General features: G+C 42.3%; 2 protein-coding genes across 2 annotated transcripts in view; one reads left to right on the top strand and one right to left on the bottom strand.

Annotated features, from left to right (window-relative positions):
* FAM227B (family with sequence similarity 227 member B) overlaps positions 1–19,779 on the bottom strand; it is a 484,199-nt gene that overhangs the window by 293,336 nt on the left and 171,084 nt on the right. The gene's annotated exons all lie outside the window — the stretch shown is intronic.
* The window catches only part of FGF7 (fibroblast growth factor 7), an 84,044-nt gene that overhangs the window by 60,084 nt on the left and 4,181 nt on the right, over positions 1–19,779 (top strand). The window contains exon 3 of the mRNA XM_088472810.1: positions 15,891–15,994. Within this exon, the coding sequence (XP_088328936.1) occupies positions 15,891–15,994 (104 nt within the window). The remainder of the gene's footprint in view (positions 1–15,890; positions 15,995–19,779) is intronic.

Genomic DNA, 19,779 nt, shown 5'->3' on the forward strand with positions numbered 1-19,779 from the left:
TGATCCTCTCTTGCTGTGTCTCCCCCTCACAATGGATTAGACCTTTCTACAGTACAGGATTGCAGCAACACGTTGATAAATGGCTCTGTTCTCCAGATTTAAAAGGATCACATTATACCGATAAGATTTTTTTTCAGTTACGGCCAAAAAAATTATAGATTGCATTTGGAGATATAATTTATGACCCCCATCCTCCTTTTTGCTCTTTTTAGCGAAGCTCTTCTATTTAGTATGATTTGTTTGGAGGCCTCGTTACAGAACGAGATGTACAGGCAGTGTTTTTTGAGACATGAGAGAACTTCATTCACATTCTTTCCCACTCGATCCAGGAGAAACTTGAATTAGGTTGTGGTTCTTTTACTTCACTCCAAACCCTTTTTTTAGGGGGAATTCAGGTTTATGTTTACTCATATTTACTGCTGACAAGTTTATTCATTTATTGTGATTCTGGTACACAGTCTCTGGGCATGTCCCATGGTAAAACGATAATGGGCCCAGGTGTTGCGCTGTCATCATTTTACTTCTCCAATTGCTTATAAATGTATTGTGTAATTGACTTATGAATCCATGCTTCAATAAAAGAAAAACCTTTTTTTTTCTTTTAACCTTACTTTAACAAGTACTGTAGGAAACAATGCTGGGAAATATTTCATCACCCAGTAATGTAATGATATACAACAGTATGTTTCGAATATAAAATTATACGTTAAAATAACAGTAGCAATAATTAATAATTTACTAAGAATAAAACTTACAAATAATAAACAAATAAGGAAACAATGGAAAAAAAAAAATCCATTTCACACAACGTAGTATTTAGAAACATCACACTTTGAAATGCCAAACTGTAGCTTGACAATAATTACTGTTATTGAAAGATTGCAGCTGCTATTGCGCTAGCAATGACATCATAAGGGACCTGTAAGAGAGGGAGGAACCAATTGATTTGGACCCTATCACTGGAACAATGCTCAACTGAAAACTGATTCAGAGAGGCAGAACTCTGCATTATAGTATGTATGTTGTACAAAAAAACAAAACTAACTAAAGGTTTTTCTAAATTACAAATAAAAACAGACTATAAGAGATTACACAAGTATTTGCTTGATTAATTATTTGGTAGAAGCACCTTTAGCTACAATTAGTTGTTCACATCACCAGCTTTGCACATCTGGACAAGGTAATATTTTTCAGTCCTCCTCTTGCTCTACAGCTTGGATGCACTGTTGGTGAACAGCAATTTTTAAATCTTTCCACAGATGGGCTTTCACTGGGCGACTCCAGGACATTGATTTTATTTTTTTGTATTTAAGTCATTCTAATATGACTTTTGATGTATGCCTTGGTCACTGTTCTGCTGGAATATACATTCTCTTACAATTCATAGCTCTATTGCTGCGGGTTTGTCTATCTTTGCTGCATCCCTTTATCACTTCTATTTTGACAAGTTTTCCAGTACATGACATGTGGATGCATACCCATATCGTTATGCTCCTGTAACTATGGTAGGGGATGGCATTCTTGGAATAATGCACAATGTTAGGCTTATGCCAAACATAGTGCCTAACATTGAGTCTAAACACTTTGATCTTGGTCTCTTCAGACCATAGAATCGTCATCCAAATTGGTATGTGGATTGCCACATGCTTTCTGGCATGTTGCGATCCACATCAGGAGAAAATTTTGTAGTACTTTTGTTGTACCATAGATAGTTTCTCCCATTTTTGAGAAAGAATGTAATACTTTGAGAGTTGCCATAGGCTTGTTGCCCTCCCTAAAAAGTACCCTTTTGCACAATGCTTACTTTTGGAAGACCTCTTTTCTGGACAATTTCACAGCTGTTTCAAATTCTCTATATTTCTTTATGATGACTTGACACAGCTCTGCTAGATATTCAAATTATTTGAAATATTCTTAAATACTTTCTCTGACTGGTTGCAATTTCATAATCTTTTCTCAGATTTGTTTAATGTTATTTCGTCTTCATTCTTGTTTGGGAATGCACTAACCGACTGCGGGAGCTCTCACAGACAGGTGTATTTCTTTTATTTATTTAAAAAAAAAAATCTAACTATCCAGATGTATTTAGTTACTTACTGTATAGCTGGCCATACACCTGCACAATTTCAGGCCGATTGCCCGTTTTTCGATGAGTCATAAGATGGATCTTGTGAAAATTGTGTATTATTTTAGTAAGATCCAATGCGCGCTCCCACAGCTCCTATAATCGGATCTTATGATCAGATGTGCAGCACATCTTGTCCATCGTATTGTGTGCAGATCGTGCTGTTTATTTTGTTCATGCGATCCATCGTGCAGCAATTCAACTCATTTCAATGACTGTTTCCCTTATGAGCCTGTGAAACACAGGATCGATCTTATGACAGATCGTGTGCTAAGAAAAACAACAAACATGCTGCCGGGACTGCCAGGGAGCTCTGGGGAATCGTAGGGAATTCGTATGATGAATCAGATCTTATGCTGGTCGTGTAGGTGTATGGCCAGCATTAATGAAAATGGCCCCACATGCCCAAAACGTCACCAGATCCTGACTTTTGTGAGCCCAGCTAAGTCTTAATTCCTTTAGTACCACTGAGGGAACACATACATCAACAGTGACATTGTTCAGAATGTTACTGTCAGCAGCACTATGCAGGCACCACAAAGTCGACAAGGTTAAAATGCGTCTTAAAAGCATTTTAACGTGTCAGCAGTAGAACTTAACAGCTTTAACACTGCTTTAACAGCATATTTCAAGTTGAAATGCTTTAAATAACATTTTAATCTTTTTTTTCTAAAATATCTTTATTTCTAAAGGTAGTAAACAGACAAAGATAATATTTGAATCCAACAGTAACACTGTTGACAAAATGAATGCATCCACCCAAGTTGAGTACACAATGTTTAGTGATGGTGCACAACAGTGGCGTAACTAGGGCAAGGCGAGCGGGGCACGTGCCCTGGGCGCCGTGGTGTGTGTTTGTGTGCCGCCGACGGCCACGATACCAGCCCGTCCTAGTTAGCTAGTGTAGTGCCGACCACAGTGTGTGTGCGGTCAGCACTACACATGTACACAGAACCGGCGCTAGGCTTCCCAGCGCCGGTGCTGTGCTGCACAGCTGAGCCCCTTCCCTCCCCCTGAGCGCTTGCCCAATAGCGCCAGGAGGAGGGTGGCAGGCAGGCAGGTTCAGGCTGTGCTGACACACACATCGCCGCCAGCTGGGGTCTACTACAGGGGGGGGGGACTATTACTAAGGAGGGGACTACTACTGGGGGCACTGCTTCGAGGGGGGGCACGGGACCACTACTGGGGGCTACTACTGAGGGGGGATACTACAGGGGGCACTGCGTTACGTGGGACTCCTACTGGGGCCACTATAAAGGGCACTGTGTAGGGGGGACTACTACTGGGGGCACTGCATTGGGGGGGACCACTACTATTGGCTGCACTGCATCAAGGGGGACTCCTACTGGGGCACTATATAAGGGGCTTACTACTGGGGGCACTGCACAGAGGGAACCACTACAGGGGGCACTGAAAAGGGAGAACCACTACAGTGAGCACTGCATAGGGGGGACAACTACTGGGGGCCTGCATAAGGGGGACAACTACTGGGGGCACTGTATAAGGGGCACTACTGGGGGGCTACATATGGGGGATCACTACTGGGGGAAATGTATAAGGGGAACTAATGGCGGGCTGCATAAGGGGGACTACTACAGGGCGAACTGTGTAAGGGGCACTGCATATGGGGGCTCTCTACTGGGGGCCTGTATAAGGTGAATAATCGGGGGCTGCATAAGGGGGACCACTACTGGGGGTACTGTATAAGGGGCACTACTGGGGGCCTCCATAAGAGGGACCACTACTGGGGGCATTGTATACTGGGGGTACTATATAAGGGGAACCACTACTAGGGGCACTGCATAGGGGGGACTGTATAAGGGGCACTGCATTAAGGTGCAAATGGCAAAATGTTCCCAGTGACAAGAAAAGGGAAGGGTGTGTGCCATGTTGACACGCCCCATTTTTCAGTGGCCACGCCCCTTGTGACCACGCCCATTTTTTGCTGCGCGCATGCACATAGTGGGGGGGGGAGGGGGCTCCATTTTCAAATTTGGCCTGGGCGACAAAAAACTAATATTTGTATCTTTCTTTAACCTATTCTTAAACCATATTTTCCTGTTGCAGACTTTGAGTAAAGTACATTGAGTAAAGTACATTTGAGTAAAGTACATTGAGTAAAGTGTATTTGGCATTTGATCTTTCTTATCCGTACAATATATTGTTTAACAACTTAACTGAAACTTAAATTGTGGTTTATTTTTTCCATTTAATTAAGTTAAAAACATTTCTAAAATATATTTAATTTTTGTATAACAAAATATGCCTAGGGAGTGTCTTACAACACCCCTCCACCATGACTATAGGCTCCCATGGCAATATTACCCCCCACCCCCAGTGGCATAAAGGCCCCCAGTGGCAATAGACCCCCAGTAACATTACACTCCTACCTCCCTAGTGGTGATAGATCACCAGCAGTATAACCCCCGGCACCCCATGTGTCACTATTACCCCCTCCCCAGTGCCATTTTTACATCCCTCCTTTGCCCATGATCGATACTTCTTTATGGGGCACTACCCCCCTTTCCCCCAGTGCCTGTAAATCCTCCAAAGGGCATTATCCACACCCAGTGGAACTTACCTCCCCCTCCAGCAGGGTGTGTCTCATGCGGGACTGGTCATCAGTCCGCTCTGCTGCAGCTGATCTTTGCACTTACAGAGATCAGCCTAACAGTGCTCAGGGGGTAAAAAAAGATGTTAGTGGTCATAGATCACTGTATCGCTGTCGGGGTGCATGGGGAGCAGGAGGATTCCTCAGTTGCAGTTGGTGGATGGAGAAAGACGTCATGGTTGCATGGGATGCGATTGTATCAGCACAAGACCAGGTGGCTGTGGTCGCATTCCATGCTACCGTGCCAGTTAGGCCATTAATTGGCGAACACTAAAACAATGTGAATAAAAATTATAATGCCAACGTGTTATTTTATTATTATTCTTTTATCATTGTTTATTTACTGAACCATTCATATTAGTGCTTGCCTCATTGGAGCTTACAGACTAAATTTCATGCAAACACATACACTACAACTATTTTTTCAGCAAGTAAATAACCTACTGTAGCAAGTCGGTCTCAGGGAGGACAGAAACCTCCCGCGGAGCAGAAGGGCAAAAACTTGCTTTATCTTGATTTTTTTAATTATGAATACAGTCTGTTAAAGCGGGCCCACAAGATCCTTCTGGCTTTTTGGGTTTTAAGCAGGAGCTGTCAGAAAAGTATGCATTTGGCCTGTGGGAGGAAGGCAGAGCACCTGAAGGACACCGACACAAACATGGGAAGAACTTACATACTCTGCACAGTTGATGCCAAGGTTGGCATTGACCTAATTGACAAAGTAATCTGAGTCATCAATGCTAACCACTTTGCCACCCAATTAGGTTTTATAAGCTTCTTATAAATATAGATCTGAGTTCATTCAACTATAAAGTAACTATAGGATATCTGAATAATCCAAAACTGTAATGACCTGGTAATTAGGATTTATAGAATTAAAGTAACTGCCTGATTTACTATGATATATTTACTGAGCTGTCTTTACGGTCTGGATGAGTTGGTCAATTAATTATAAAAAGAGCCATGTGGTGTCATTTAGACTTATTAAGACATCAGTGTATTATATATTAAATTATAAAATTATCATTATATTTTAAATAAAAAGCATCAACACTTTCCACAATGCTGTACAGTGGCCAGTGGTACATCGCAATATACACTCATCGCATAGTTGTTATTGCTGTAGATATACCCTCCTCCGCCACCCCAACACTGTGAGGCCTCCACTCCCCCTGTTCTCCTATCAAAGTGGTTCATGTTGGAACAGGTTTAGTTTAGGAACCAGTTAACTATTAAAAGGAGGCAATTACAGATGTGTCCTCATTCACATATGGCGCAACTTAGACGGTTTGCCACGGGTAGTGATCCTCTGATTTTCGTACCTATATCTTAATGCAACACATCGCAGCTGCATCTAAAGTCGCTAACAGTATAATGGTTGCTTGGGATTTGTATTTTTATCACAAGTTGTGTTAACATGTCTACTGAAATACAATAAAATAGTGCTCTCATAGTAGTATTTGCATTCAGAACACACATTTGTAAGAATGCCTTATTAAAGGGTAATAACATTATCATAAAGATTAAGTAAATTCACCATCCAACTTGAACTTATAGCAAAGGTTGTGCACAGCTAAGCTGATATAAGTACAGGGGCTTTAAAAGTTATTTACACTCCTTAAGCTTTTTAAAATGTTGCTGTTTTACATGATGGATTTCGTTTAAATTTATTCCAACTGATCACCACAAAGTGCTGGATAATGTACTAAAAAAAATTAAAAATAACATTTGTCAAAAGTAAATAGGAACAAAATAAACCTGAAAATAAGTGATTGATTTAAAGCTCTATTTATCAGCCTTTTTTTTACTAAAATAATGTGAAAACAGGTGTTTTCGTGAAAAATTACCCCAAGCCCTTTAATTCGTATTTGTTTAGTAAGCCGATCACATTTCCGGCATCGGCGCATTTGCAGGGACAGAGTTTTCTCGTAAGGTCTGTCCCTGCTTGAGAATGTCAATACATTCTTGTGATAGTTCCTAAAATCACAATGCAAATTTAGGCAAAATTATCACATTACAACGGCATTTGAAATGCGAATTGTAGTAAATAGGGGCCTTAGTTAGGGGTGTGCACTGGCCACTTTTCGTGTTTTGGTTTTGGATCTGGATCTTTCTTCGTGTTTTGGATCTGGATTGGTTTTGCGAAAACCACCCTTCCGTGTTTTGGGTTCTGGGTTTTGTGTTTTGGATCTGTATTTTTTTTAAAAAAAGCATAAAAACAGCTAAAATCACCGAATTTGTGGGTTTTTCTGCTCCTATGCTATTATTAACCTCAATAACCTTAATTTCCACTCATTTCCAGTCTATTCTGAACACCTCACACCTCACAATAGTGTTTTTATGTCCAAAAGGTTGCACCGAGGTAGCTGGATGACTATGCTAAGCGACACGAGTGGGCGGCACAAACACGTGGCCCATCTAGGAGTGACACTGCAGTGGCAGACAGAATGGCAGTTTGAAAAACTAGGTCCCAAACAGTACATAATGCAAAGAAAAAAAAGAGGTGCAAGATGGAATTGTCCTTGGGTCCTCCGACCCACCCTTATGTTGTATAAACAGGACATGCACACTTTAACAAACCAATCATTTCAGCGCCAGGGTCTGCCACATGACTGTGGCTGAAATGATTGGTTCGTTTGGGCCCCCACAAAACAAGCTGGCAATTAATCTGTCCCTGCACAAACTGGGTCTACGGAGGCAAGATGTCGTCCTCATCCTCCTCATCCACCGATTCCTCACCCTCTTCAGTGTTGTGTACATCCTCATCCTTACAGAGTATTAATTCATCCCCGCTGGAATCCACAACCACAGGTCCCTCTGTACGTTCTGGAGGCTGGTCTCCCTGGAAGAGTTCATAATTCATTTTTATGAACATCATCTTCTCCACATTTTGTGGAAGCAACCTCCTACGCCTTTCGCTGACAAGGTTCCCAGCTGCACTAAACACTCTTTCGGAGTACACACTGGAGGAGGGGCAACTCAGGTAAAATAGAGCCGGTTTGTACAGGGGCCTCCAAATTGCCTCTTTTTCCTGCCAGTACAGGTACGGACTGTCTGACATGCCTACTTGGATGCTGTCACCGATGTAATCCTTTAACAGACAGACGCACGCTTGTCGCTGCTGCTTTGAGGATGCAGGTGCGGCTACAGCCCACACAATTCACAAAGACAGAAAAAAAAGAATATTTTATTTTTTGTGGAGCGCACTTTGAGGGTTACACCACCCTTTAACAGACAGACGCACGCTTGTCGCTGCTGCTTTGAGGATGCAAGTGCGGCTACTGAGCATACATTTCACACACAAAGACAGAAAAAAAGATTATTTTATTTTGGTTGGAGCGCACTTTGGGGGTTACACCACCCTTTAACAGACAGACACACGCTTGTCGCTGCTGCTTTGAGGATGCAGGTGCGGCTACAGCCCACACAATTCACAAAGACAGAAAAAAAAGAATATTTTATTTTTTGTGGAGCGCACTTTGAGGGTTACACCACCCTTTAACAGACAGACGCACGCTTGGCGCTACTTTGTTGATGCACGTGCGGCTACTGCGCACACAATTCACAAACAAAAAAATATATATATTTTTTTTTGGAGTGCACTTTGGGGGTTACAGCACCCTTTAACGGTCAAGCCAGCCGGCCCTTTACTTATGACACAGGCGCACGCTTGGCACTACTTTGTTGATGCACGTGCGGCTACTGCGCACACAATTCACAAACACAGAAAAAAAAAATATTATTTGGAGTGCACTTTGGGGGTTACAGCACCCTTTAACGGACGAGCCAGCTGGCCCTTTACTTATGACACAGGCGCACGCTTGGTGCTACTTTGTTGATGCACGTGCGGCTACTGCGCACACAATTCACAAATACAGAAAAAATATTTATTTATTTTTTGCACTTGGGGGGAGCACCCCTGATGGACAGAGCACCCCCTGGACAACACTACAGCACCCCTTTAGGACTGGGACACTGCACAGGACCTTGGAGTGGACACAGCCCCTATGGACAACTGACTGCACAACACAGTCCAGCCAACCCCTATGGACTTTGGAGGAGTGGACACAGTCCCTATGGACAACAGCAGCACAGAACAACACAGCCAGCCCCTATGGACTTTGGAGGAGTGGACACAGCCCCTATGGACAACAGCAGCACAGCACAACACAGCCAGCCCCTATGGACTTTGGAGGAGTGGACACAGCCACTATGGACAACAGCAGCACAGCGCAGCACAACACTACAATGCACTACACTACACTACAGAGCCCAGCCAGCCCTAACTCCCACCCTCCCTCTTCACTGTCCACAGCCGAGTGAAAAAATGACGCGAGACCCAGAAGGCGGGATGATGACGTTTTGCCTCGATTTCAGATCCGAGTCAGGTGGGAAAAGTCGAGCCTGACTCGGATCGGCCTCGGATCGGATTTCAGAAATCCAAACCCGCTCACCCCTAGCCTTAGTATTTTCCCCTCAAGGATTAATTTTGTTTGCATATTATTGAGTACTTTGTGTTGATTTGTGGGAATACATTTCAATAAAATCCATTATGGTTCCATGTTGTAACACAGCAAAAGGTAAAAAAAAACAAAGTGTGTATCTTTTCTCCTTTTCTAGCCACTGTACCTGCAATTAGTTATATTTAACTAAAAATTATCCATCATACTGACTTTCACCTCTCTGCAACAGGTTGCCATGTTTATGGGTAGGTTGTTCTCCAATTGAAGAGCAGTCAATGATTATTAATCAATTTAGTGATAAATGTCTCAAAACCTAATGTTTTGTGGTGAGGGGGAGGGTTAGGTTTAGGGTGTAGCGGGGCTAGGTTTTGGGGGCGAAAGTTAGAGTTAGGCACCCCTAGGGGGGAGGGTTAGGGATAGGCACCCTCGGGGGTAGGTTAGGCACCCCCCAGGAGGGTTAGTTTTAGGGTGCGGGAAGGAGGGGGGTTAGGTTTAGGCACCCCTGGGGGGACTTCGGGGTTAGGCACCACCCCAGGAGTTTTAGGGTTAGGCACCCCTAAGGGAAGGTTAGTGTTGGGGGAGGAGAGGGGAGGGTTAGGGTACTTACTAACCGGCGTCAGGATCTCCTGCTGTCGGGCTATTTATTACATACTGATTCAGTCCTGGCAAAGCCTACAGCACTACTGCACATGCACACTGAGAGGGCCAAAGGAAGCTGAGGGATCCAAATAAATCCCTCTTCACACTCCGTACCCTCTTCCCATAGGCAGAAGTGGGCTATCATAATAAGAAAGCATTAGTTACCGTAGTCAAGTTCTGAATACTTTCAGTTTTCAGCGCTAGAGAAATAGCACAACCACAGCATCCCCATATTTGTCTGGGGACTGTGGTGTGCTACAATATATTAGTTACTGAAACGCTGGTGACAAGCCATAATGCCCACTTTTTGAGCTGCATCAAATCTCACTAGCATATGTTATAAAATGGATATGGAGCTTCGTCTGTATTGGGAGGGTAAGATGTTATTAAACTTTACTTGTTCATATCTGAAAATCTTACAGTAGGGTTTAGCAGTACCTTAACGGTGATTCTACAGGAAAGACAGGATACAAGAAAACACTTAATGCATTGTGTTAGACAAAAAACAGAATGTATAACACTAGATAAATTATATCTTGGCTATGCCATATAAGTAATACTTTTACTACTTTGACAACACAAATATATGTAAAGCAAAAAAATTAAGTTACAGACAAATGTATAAATATTTGCATTTATGAGTGATGCCTTGATGAATTAGCATCCTGCTATACAACAAGTAGATTGTTTTATGTATATATAAATGCATAAAAAAAACAAAAGTAGACTACTCATGTAATAACATAATAATGATGAATCTGGTTCACTATAAGTAGCATCTTATTTATCCTTCAACTGTATTCTGGTGGAGTATACATATAGTCTAATTGTCCGGCACTCTCTCCTCTGTGTGCAATAACGTGCCCTGGTGCCTTCCAATGTCAACCCATTTATTTGCATACATATAGAGGTAAAAAGCAGTTCAGGATTAAATGTATTTACTAAATATATACTGTACCCGATGCTGCTGGAGGTTTTTTTCTCTTCCTCCTCTTCTCTCCCTACTTTTATTCTTCCCCTCTGGACCTAATAAAACCTGGTAACCCAAATACTAGTGTGTCTGGATCATAGTGCAGAATGGAAAAAAAGACCTGCATTCAGGTGATTTTTCTCTTTCCATCCTTTTTATTTGTTAACCTGTTTTTATACTCTACAACACATTACAGAGTTCTATACAGAGATGACATTTACAGCAGTTTCTGCCCCAGTAGAGATTATGGTCTAAATTCTCTACCAAACAGACAGACATACTAATAGTAATCAAGCAAGATATTTTTGGATTGTGGATGGAAAACAGACATATACATGTAAAACAAACAAACTCCATATAGATAGTGCCCTGGTTGGAGCAGAACTGGTGTATCCCATATTGCAAAGCAGCAATGTTACTCACTGTGGCCCAATGCCGCATCAAATTCCAAAAATTATGTATTTTCGGAATTTGATGGAGGTACTATCCGCCACTGTGAGGTGGTGAATAGCAGGTGGGACTTACCTGCGGTCAGCTGGACAGGTCCCCCGCAGCTCCCTCCGGCGCTCTGGTCCCTCCTCTGGCTCCGATGGTTGCTCGCACACTGTGTTCTCCCAGCAGAACACAATAAAGTTTAAAATAAAAAATTCTTTTTTTTTTTCTAAACTGTACTGTGGCGTGCTGGGAGACCACTTGTCATACCAGCAGGACGGAGCCGGAGGCTGCTGCGTGGGCAGGCAAGTGCGGGACGTGGGGAAGTGAGTGGAGGGGGGAGTAGGGAGGGGGGTTTGGGGGGGGCACACAAACTTACCGTCGCTGTAGGTATGCGAGTTCTAAACCTAATTACCTCCATCGATTTTTAAAGTATGATGAATAGGCCCCTAAGTCTGTACAAACCAAATGTGTTTTGTGAAATCTTGCTTAATACTGGAAACCACCATTAGAGAAAACGTAAACATTGTGTATTGTTTTTACATCTGTTCCCACAAGTACGGTAAGATCACTGTTAGCCTATGGATAGTATCATCTAGCACTGCAATAAGTCTCACCAACCAGAATCTGAACCATCCAACAAGCAAATATCTAGAAGTGTAGTGCACTAAAATGTAGTGGAAATATGCTACAATCGATAAAGAGTTGAAAGTGATCAAAGTGTTCAACCATAGTGGAATATCTTGTATATCACACTTCTGAATATAACTGCAAATGAATGAGAAAATACTTGTTTTCCTAAATGTTCATTGTTATTTCAAAGTACTTTTTCATTCTTGCATGAAAAGAACATTAAAAGTAGGTGTGCACCAGTTCTCTATCTGTATCCCTGCAGTCAGGGTTCATAGTAATGTCATACTTGCCGATACTTGCACTCGGGCAGTGATGGGGGTGGGACCAGACCATTCGAGACACTAGGCACAGCCCTCTTGTGGTGAAACCCCGCAAATCGTGCATATTTTAATAGGGGTGGAGCCAAATGATGTGATTATCATAAAATCTCATCATTAAGCTCCACCCCCTAATGACGGACCGCGGTTTTCAGGTAAGTTTCTCCCCATTCTGCCCACATCAGTAGGAAGTGGGCGGGATGCGAGATTAGTGCCTACACTTCCAGGGGTGCAGGGGGATACTCGAAAAATCACAAGCCTCCCGCGACTTCCGGGAATGTAGGCAAATATGAGTAATGTTTTATGTCACTAAATATAATATAATTCGATTGTTAGTTCTTCAGTCTTTATTAATACACCTAGAACATTTGGTGCTTTTATTAGATGAAAGGTAAAGAAAACTGTGGTAATATATTTGTTGTCACTTTTTATTATTTAGTTTTCAATTATTTGCAAATATATGAAATTCAGGTGTTATCATTTACAATTCAGAATATGGTAATAGTGCATGAAATGGCTAACATGAAAGTAAGGTTGGAGTAAAGTTTTAATGAACAATTATTTGTATTTTAACTAATGTACTGTTGTATAACTTTAGAGAATATGGGGCCTTACTCAGAGGTGGACGCTATTCATGCACAGATGCGATTTCTTATGGATTCTCATTTGTGTAAGCATGCAAATGCCGGTGCAGTAGCGTGCAACGGACTGAGCAAACACTACGCTGCCTACTTCGCATATATAAGCAATGCTCAGCTGGTGGATCCGACCACTCTACCATCGTCGCATCATCGGTCGGAACATCGACTCCTCAAGCAGTCCTTGGCAAGCGCAGAGTCTTCCTTTTAACTTTCTTAAAATATGGCCACTGTATCTGCGGTGCTGCAAAAGATAATGCAGGCGGATGCCAAATCATGCCCATGACACTCCCATGACACACCCATGAAATGCTCTATTTTTGCATCCACTTCAGGTCAACTTCCAGTCGCCATCCTGAAACACCCATGAATTGCAGATGCCTTCTCTAATCATAGCCATGTTGTATGCAACTGTGCATACCAGCGCACACCTAGGTTCGTGCATGCACAGTAAGGGTTTCCTAGACTTTTCATGCATGCACACTAGACAAAAAAAAAAATCGATCAACTGCGCAAACATTGGCACTGCCTCCACCTCTGAATCAGGCCCATGATTACATTTGACACACACACATGCAAATAACAAACATTCATTTATTTTTAGCAAAGTGTATGTTAAACAGGATTAAAACTTTTGCACGGTAACTGAATAATTGTTTATCTTCACATGTATAAATCATTGCAAATCCTATCAGTTTTCAGTGTTTAAAGAGGCCAAGCAGATGCTTTATCTTACCAAAAGCACAATGCGCAGTGGTCTGTTTTGTATCATTTACACATCCTCAGATATCTGTTTTTCCTTGGATGTGATATTGGTAGATCCTTGTTAATCACTTTCTCACAGTCTCTCCTACTCATTATGCAGCTGAGACAGTTTTCCATATCATGGATGCATTGATTTAGGGTAGTCATCTACTTAAACTTATGTGAGACTCCGGGCTACTAATCAGATAATGTATGCAAGTAGTATTAGATAGCATGATCGATGGAGGCAGCTGTGAGCACTCTTGTGAAAAGGTTAGTCAATATGAATTACTCAGTAATGTTATCATGTAGGTTGTGATATGGCTGGTTTAAGAACTAGAACAGTATGTATCAGATACTTTATGCCCGAGCATGGTCGTCATGCCTGTGACAATCATGACATAATGCATCGGCAGTTTCTGTTTAGCAGTCAGCCACAATATCAATATTAACTTATCAAATGCTGCTAACAAAGATTTGTTAAACCCTCCCCTGATATTATAGAAAATGAATAAGTAAAAACCTTTTGCCCCAGCTTCTAGAACAGTATAGATTTTCACAGAGAAGCATAATTTCTACTTAAAAAAACCTATCCAGTGTTTGGTTGTACAGATGTTTCCATTAGGTGCACAATGAAATACATATATAAATGTATATTGGGCTAAGATGCTTATAGCAGTGTGGCCACAGTCTGCTTTGGTGTGACCATGCCCCATTGTGAATATGTAGATCTGACAAGGCATGGCCACAACAGCTTGGGAGCATGGCTACGCCTCCCTGGCAGGAGGGGCCCGGGTACTATGTAACCATCTCCCCATCTCTTGGTGCCTCCAGGTTCTATAGACCAGAGGGGGCAGCAAGGAGCAAATCTGCAACACAAACACAGTAGTATTTACACCAGGCGTATATCATATGTACAGGTGAGAATATTCACACCTAAACATAGTAAAGATGCAGTTTGACTGTGTTATGCTGGCCATACACCTGCACGATTTCAGGCCGATTGCCCGATTTTCGTCGAGTCTTACGATGAATCGTGTACAAATTGTGTATTTTGGAGTAGGATACGATCTGATGCACGCTCCCGCAGCTCCTAAAATGGATCGTATGATCAAATGTGCAGCCCATATTATCCATCATATCGTGTGCAGATTGTACCGTTTATTTTGTGCATGCGATGCATCGTGCGTCCATTCATGTCATTTCAATGATTTCTCCCTGATGAGCGCTGATCGATCGTACGACAGATTGTGCGCAAAGGAAAAACAACAAATCGTGACGCTGATCGTACAGGTGTATGGCCAGCATAAGTAGTAAATGCTAAACTTGAAACTAAAATTGATACAATAATTATTGCGTATCTTTGCACCAACCCTCCAGTACCTGCAAGACAGATGTGCATCCTAGTAGCTTATCTAGGGATGTGCCCACTTCAAATTATGCTGCACTTACATTAACACACCATTACTTTACCCATCTTACACGTGCACATCCGTTATGTCTCTCTGTAGGTGATTCCGCAATGCACGCTAGTGCACAGCTGATCGCAGATTCCCAATGTTCGGGAACCTGCTCATGCTCTGGACCAGTTTTGCGCATAAGCAGTACGGGTCTGCAATGTCACATGCAGTCCGGCAGCAGACTGTCAGTTCTGGACAAGGAGGGGGCGGCAACGGCCTCCATGTTAGCAGCTGCAATAGCAGATCCGTCTTCGGCTGAATCAAGCCCTCTGAACATAAAAGCATGCAAGACTACGGTGCACAACAATGTATATTTGGACACATTTGGTGTTTGCACAGTATGGAAATGTACATCTTAAACAAGAAATATGTGCAAAACGGAAAGGAGCAGTGAAGCAGTTCGCGGGGACAGCTGATTTCGCATCAGCTGTCACCGCGCCGGAGCAATGCTGAAATGCTCTGGAATCCGCAGCGAGAAGGAATGTTAATTATCGGGGTCCGTTTGGACCCCGATTATTAACATCATGAATAGGCCCCCATGACATCTTAACAATGGTTTCTTGTTAATTTTATATTTTCTGTTTTATTGCTACTTGGGCTACTCTAACATAAGATATTTTCAATACAATGCAAGGGTTTTGGTTATGAGCATGGAGGTTATACAAATACCAGTTTACAGAATATTCATTAACAATGCCTATGGCAAAGGGAACCTTAAATACAGCCCTACATAAATGATGCACTTGAACTATAAACTGAACTTTGACAAAAAAACAAGCTTATAACACTACTGGATGAAATAAGTGTTCAAACTGTTTTCTAAAACCTAAATGTGTAATTTCTCCTAATGTTTTACAGGTGTTCTTGAGATCAGAACGGTTACAGTTGGAATTGTGGCAATTAGAGGGGTGCAAAGTAATTACTTCCTAGCTATGAATAAGTCTGGAAAGCTCTATGGAAAGGTAATACAAACAGTTATATTTATATATATATATGTACAGGACTATTTTTCAGGCGGAACGGTCCAGAAAGCAGTTCCTGAAGTTCTTTTGAAAATTGCTGTCTTCAGGAATGGTGTTCTGGAACCCGACTGTCAGCACTGGCAGTGGTGTGGATTGGTGCCGGCTGCGAGTCGGTTGTACTCGCGGAATGGCAACCATCCAGTGACAGTCAGTGGCGGCCTAAAGGTCAATCACAGCTGGTGGACCAGCAGCCAATCAGGAGCGGCCAGGTCCAGGGGGGCCCATACTGCACCCCCTGCACCCATAGGTAATTATACTTACCTCTCTGCCAATTCCCGAAGTGCTGCTCAGCAGCACCGGACCGGCGCTGTAGAGCAGCAAACACTCACTGGGAAAACGGCGGCAGCCATTTTCCCAATGATCTGCGCATGCGCAGAAAAGATGTCCCCGGGAAAGTAGGCGCGGGCGCCATTTTCCTGGAGACTCGCACATGCTCTATAGATTCTCGCATGAAGCCAGAATCTACAGCGGTCAGCGCCACTGAGCCGGAGTCAGAGAGGAGGGGGCCCAAACGGAGGCTGCACACGGGCCCCCTCCTCTCTTAAAACGACCCTGTATGCAGCCACCTCTTTATAAATAAATCTCCTGTTCTTCCTCAAACTAGTAAATAATGAGGCTGGAGCCTGCTACCTGGCAGTAATGAGGTTACAGCCTCAGATAAGCAGATTTAGGATGTGTAGGACATCTCTGTTGTTCTAGTGCTGCCCTCAGTCCCTTGCAGCCAGTTTGACTAGTTGTAGAAGGCTGTCTGATTGGCAAAACCTGCAGCTGTGTATGAACGTGAATATTATCATTACATCATGCAGTCCCCTGGGCCTGTCGTTGCCTCTCTGCATGAATTTGTAGTTTTTAATAATCTATCCCTGGATCTCCCTGTTGTTCAGCTGTCACTTGCATCTTACAGCCTGTGAGTATTTCCAATAATTTTACCTACCTGAATATGAGACAAATATATGAAAATGTGATATTCGTTTATTAAATTGTGCGGCCGATCCCGATAGGCTGTTGGTCCACGAGCATGGCAGAGGAGCAGTGATGAATCCTCAGCAGAGGAGGGCTATGATCAGAGACTAAAAAATTGACCACAGAGGAAGGTACAGGGGGACCAGTAAAGGAAGGAGGATGAGAAAGAGAGCAGTAGTGAGAGCAGTGAAGGGACATCCAGAAGTGATGGAAGAGAAGGAGAGAGATCACGCTAAGGCACAGAAACAGCAGATGGAAAACAAAATGTGGAGCAGGGAGAGGCTTGAACTACAGGTTAGGTTGAACAAGGGAGTAGTGCTGGAGGAAAGCTTATGGCCAGGTAGAATAAGGAAGTAGTATTGTAGAGGTGGCAAGGAAAGGTGGTACTTGTATCGCCATAATACCTATTTTATGTGGTTCTGGCTGTTTCAAAGTTATTTATGTGGATCTGGCATTTTAAATATTAATATCGATCTTGCTTTTCTTCTATATCTATTGTTGTGGCTTGATGTGGCTTTCCTTATATATTTAGTATGGATTCTGGTTTTCAGTGGGTGTGTGAATTTACAGAAGTTTTATTTCCTATATTTGCATAGTTATATATACGTATATGATAGATTGACGTTATAATAACACCCACTCCCACAGCCTAAACTTTGACATTTAAAAATATAAATAAAAGTTATGTACCAATTGATGCCCCCCACACTGTAGCTCCACCCACATTGTCCACAGCTCCGCCTACCTCTGCACCTCCCCAACTGTTCCTGAATGTATTTTTCTACAAAAATAGCATATATATATATATATATATATATATATATATATATATTTATATACAGTCAGGTCCATAAATATTGGGACATTGACAGAATTTTCATATTTTGGCCTCTATTCACCACACAATGGCTTTGAAATGAAACAAACAAGATGTGCTTTAACTGCAGACTTTCAGATTTAATTTGAGGGTAATTACATTCAAATCAGGTGAACGGTGTAGGAATTACAATGGTTTCTATATGTGCCTCCCACTTTTTAAGGGGCCAAAAGTAATGGGACAAACTAAACAATTCCAAATCTAATTTTCACTTTTTAATACTTTGTTGCAAATCCTTTGCAGGTAATTACAGCCTGAAGTCTGGAACGCATAGAAATCACCAGACGCTGGGTTTCATCTCTGGTGATGCTCTGCCAGACCTCTACTGCAAATGTCTTCAGTTCCTGCTTGTTCTTGGGGCATTTTCCCTTCAGTTTTGTCTTCATCAAGTGAAATGCATGCTCAATCGGATTCAGGTCAGGGGATTGACTTGGCCATTGCATAACATTCCACTTTTTAGCCTTAAAAAACTCTTTGGTTGCTTTTGCAGTATGCTTCGGGTCATTGTTCATCTGCACTGTGAAGCGCCATCCAATGAGTTCTGAAGCATTTGACTGAATATGAGCATATAATATTGCCCGAAACACTTCAGAATTCATTCTGCTGCTTTTATCAGCAGTCACATCATCAATAAATACAAAGGAACCAGTTCCATTGGCAGCCATACATGCCCACGCCATGACACTACCACCACCATGCTTCACTGATGAGGTGGTATGTTTTGGATCATGAGCAGTTCCTTTCCTTCTCCATACTCTTCTCATCTCATCACTCTGGTACAAGTTGATCTTTGTCTCATCTGTCCATAGGATGTTGTTCCAGAACTGTAATGGCTTTTTTAGATGTTGTTTGGCAAACTCTAATCTGGTCTTCCTTGTGAAGTCTTCTCTTGATTGTTGACTTTGACACATATACACCTACCTCCTGGAGAGTGTTCTTGATTTGGCCAACTGTTGTGAAAGGGTTTTACTTCACCAGGGAAATAATTCTTCTGTCATCCACCACAGTTGTTTTCCGAGGTCTTCCGGGTCTTTTGGTGTTGCTGAGCTCTCCGGTGCGTTCTTTCTTTTTAAGAATGTTCCAAACAGTTGATTTGGCTACACCTAATGTTTTTGCTATCTCTCTGATGGGTTTGTTTTGATTTTTCAGCCTAATGATGGCTTGCTTCACTGATAGTGACAGCTCTTTGGATCTCATATTGAGAGTCGACAGCAACTGATTCCAAATGCAAATGTCACACATAGAATCAACTCCAGACCTTTTACCTGCTTAACTGATATTGAAATAACGAGGGAATAGCCCACACCTGTCCATGACATAGCTTTTGAGTTGATAGTCTCATTACTTTTGGCCCCTTAAAAAGTGGGAGGCACATATAGAAACCATTGTAATTCCTACACCATTCACCTGATTTGGATGTAATTACCCTCAAATTAAATCTGAAAGTCTGCAGTTAAAGCACATCCTATGAACAGATGAGACAAAGATCAACTTGTACCAGAGTGATGGGAAGTGAAGAGTATGTAGAAGGAAAGGAACTGCTCATGATCCAAAACATACCACCTCATCAGTGAAGCATGGTGGTGGTAGTATCATGGCGTGGGCATGTATGGCTGCCAATGGAACTGGTTCCCTTGTATTTATTGATGATGTGACTGCTGACAAAAGCAGCAGAATGAATTCTGAAGTGTTTCGGGCAATATTATATGCTCATATTCAGTCAAATGCTTTAGAACTCATTGGACGGCGCTTCGCAGTGCAGATGGACAATGACCCGAAGCATACTGCAAAAGCAACCAAAGAGTTTTTTAAGGCTAAAAAGTGGAATGTTATGCAATGGCCAAGTCAATCCCCTGACCTGAAACTGATTGAGCATGCATTTCAC

The sequence above is a fragment of the Taudactylus pleione genome, unplaced genomic scaffold (assembly GCF_031769625.1).
Source record: "Taudactylus pleione unplaced genomic scaffold, aTauple2 ptg000129l, whole genome shotgun sequence".
NCBI classification, from domain to species: Eukaryota; Metazoa; Chordata; class Amphibia; order Anura; family Myobatrachidae; genus Taudactylus; species Taudactylus pleione.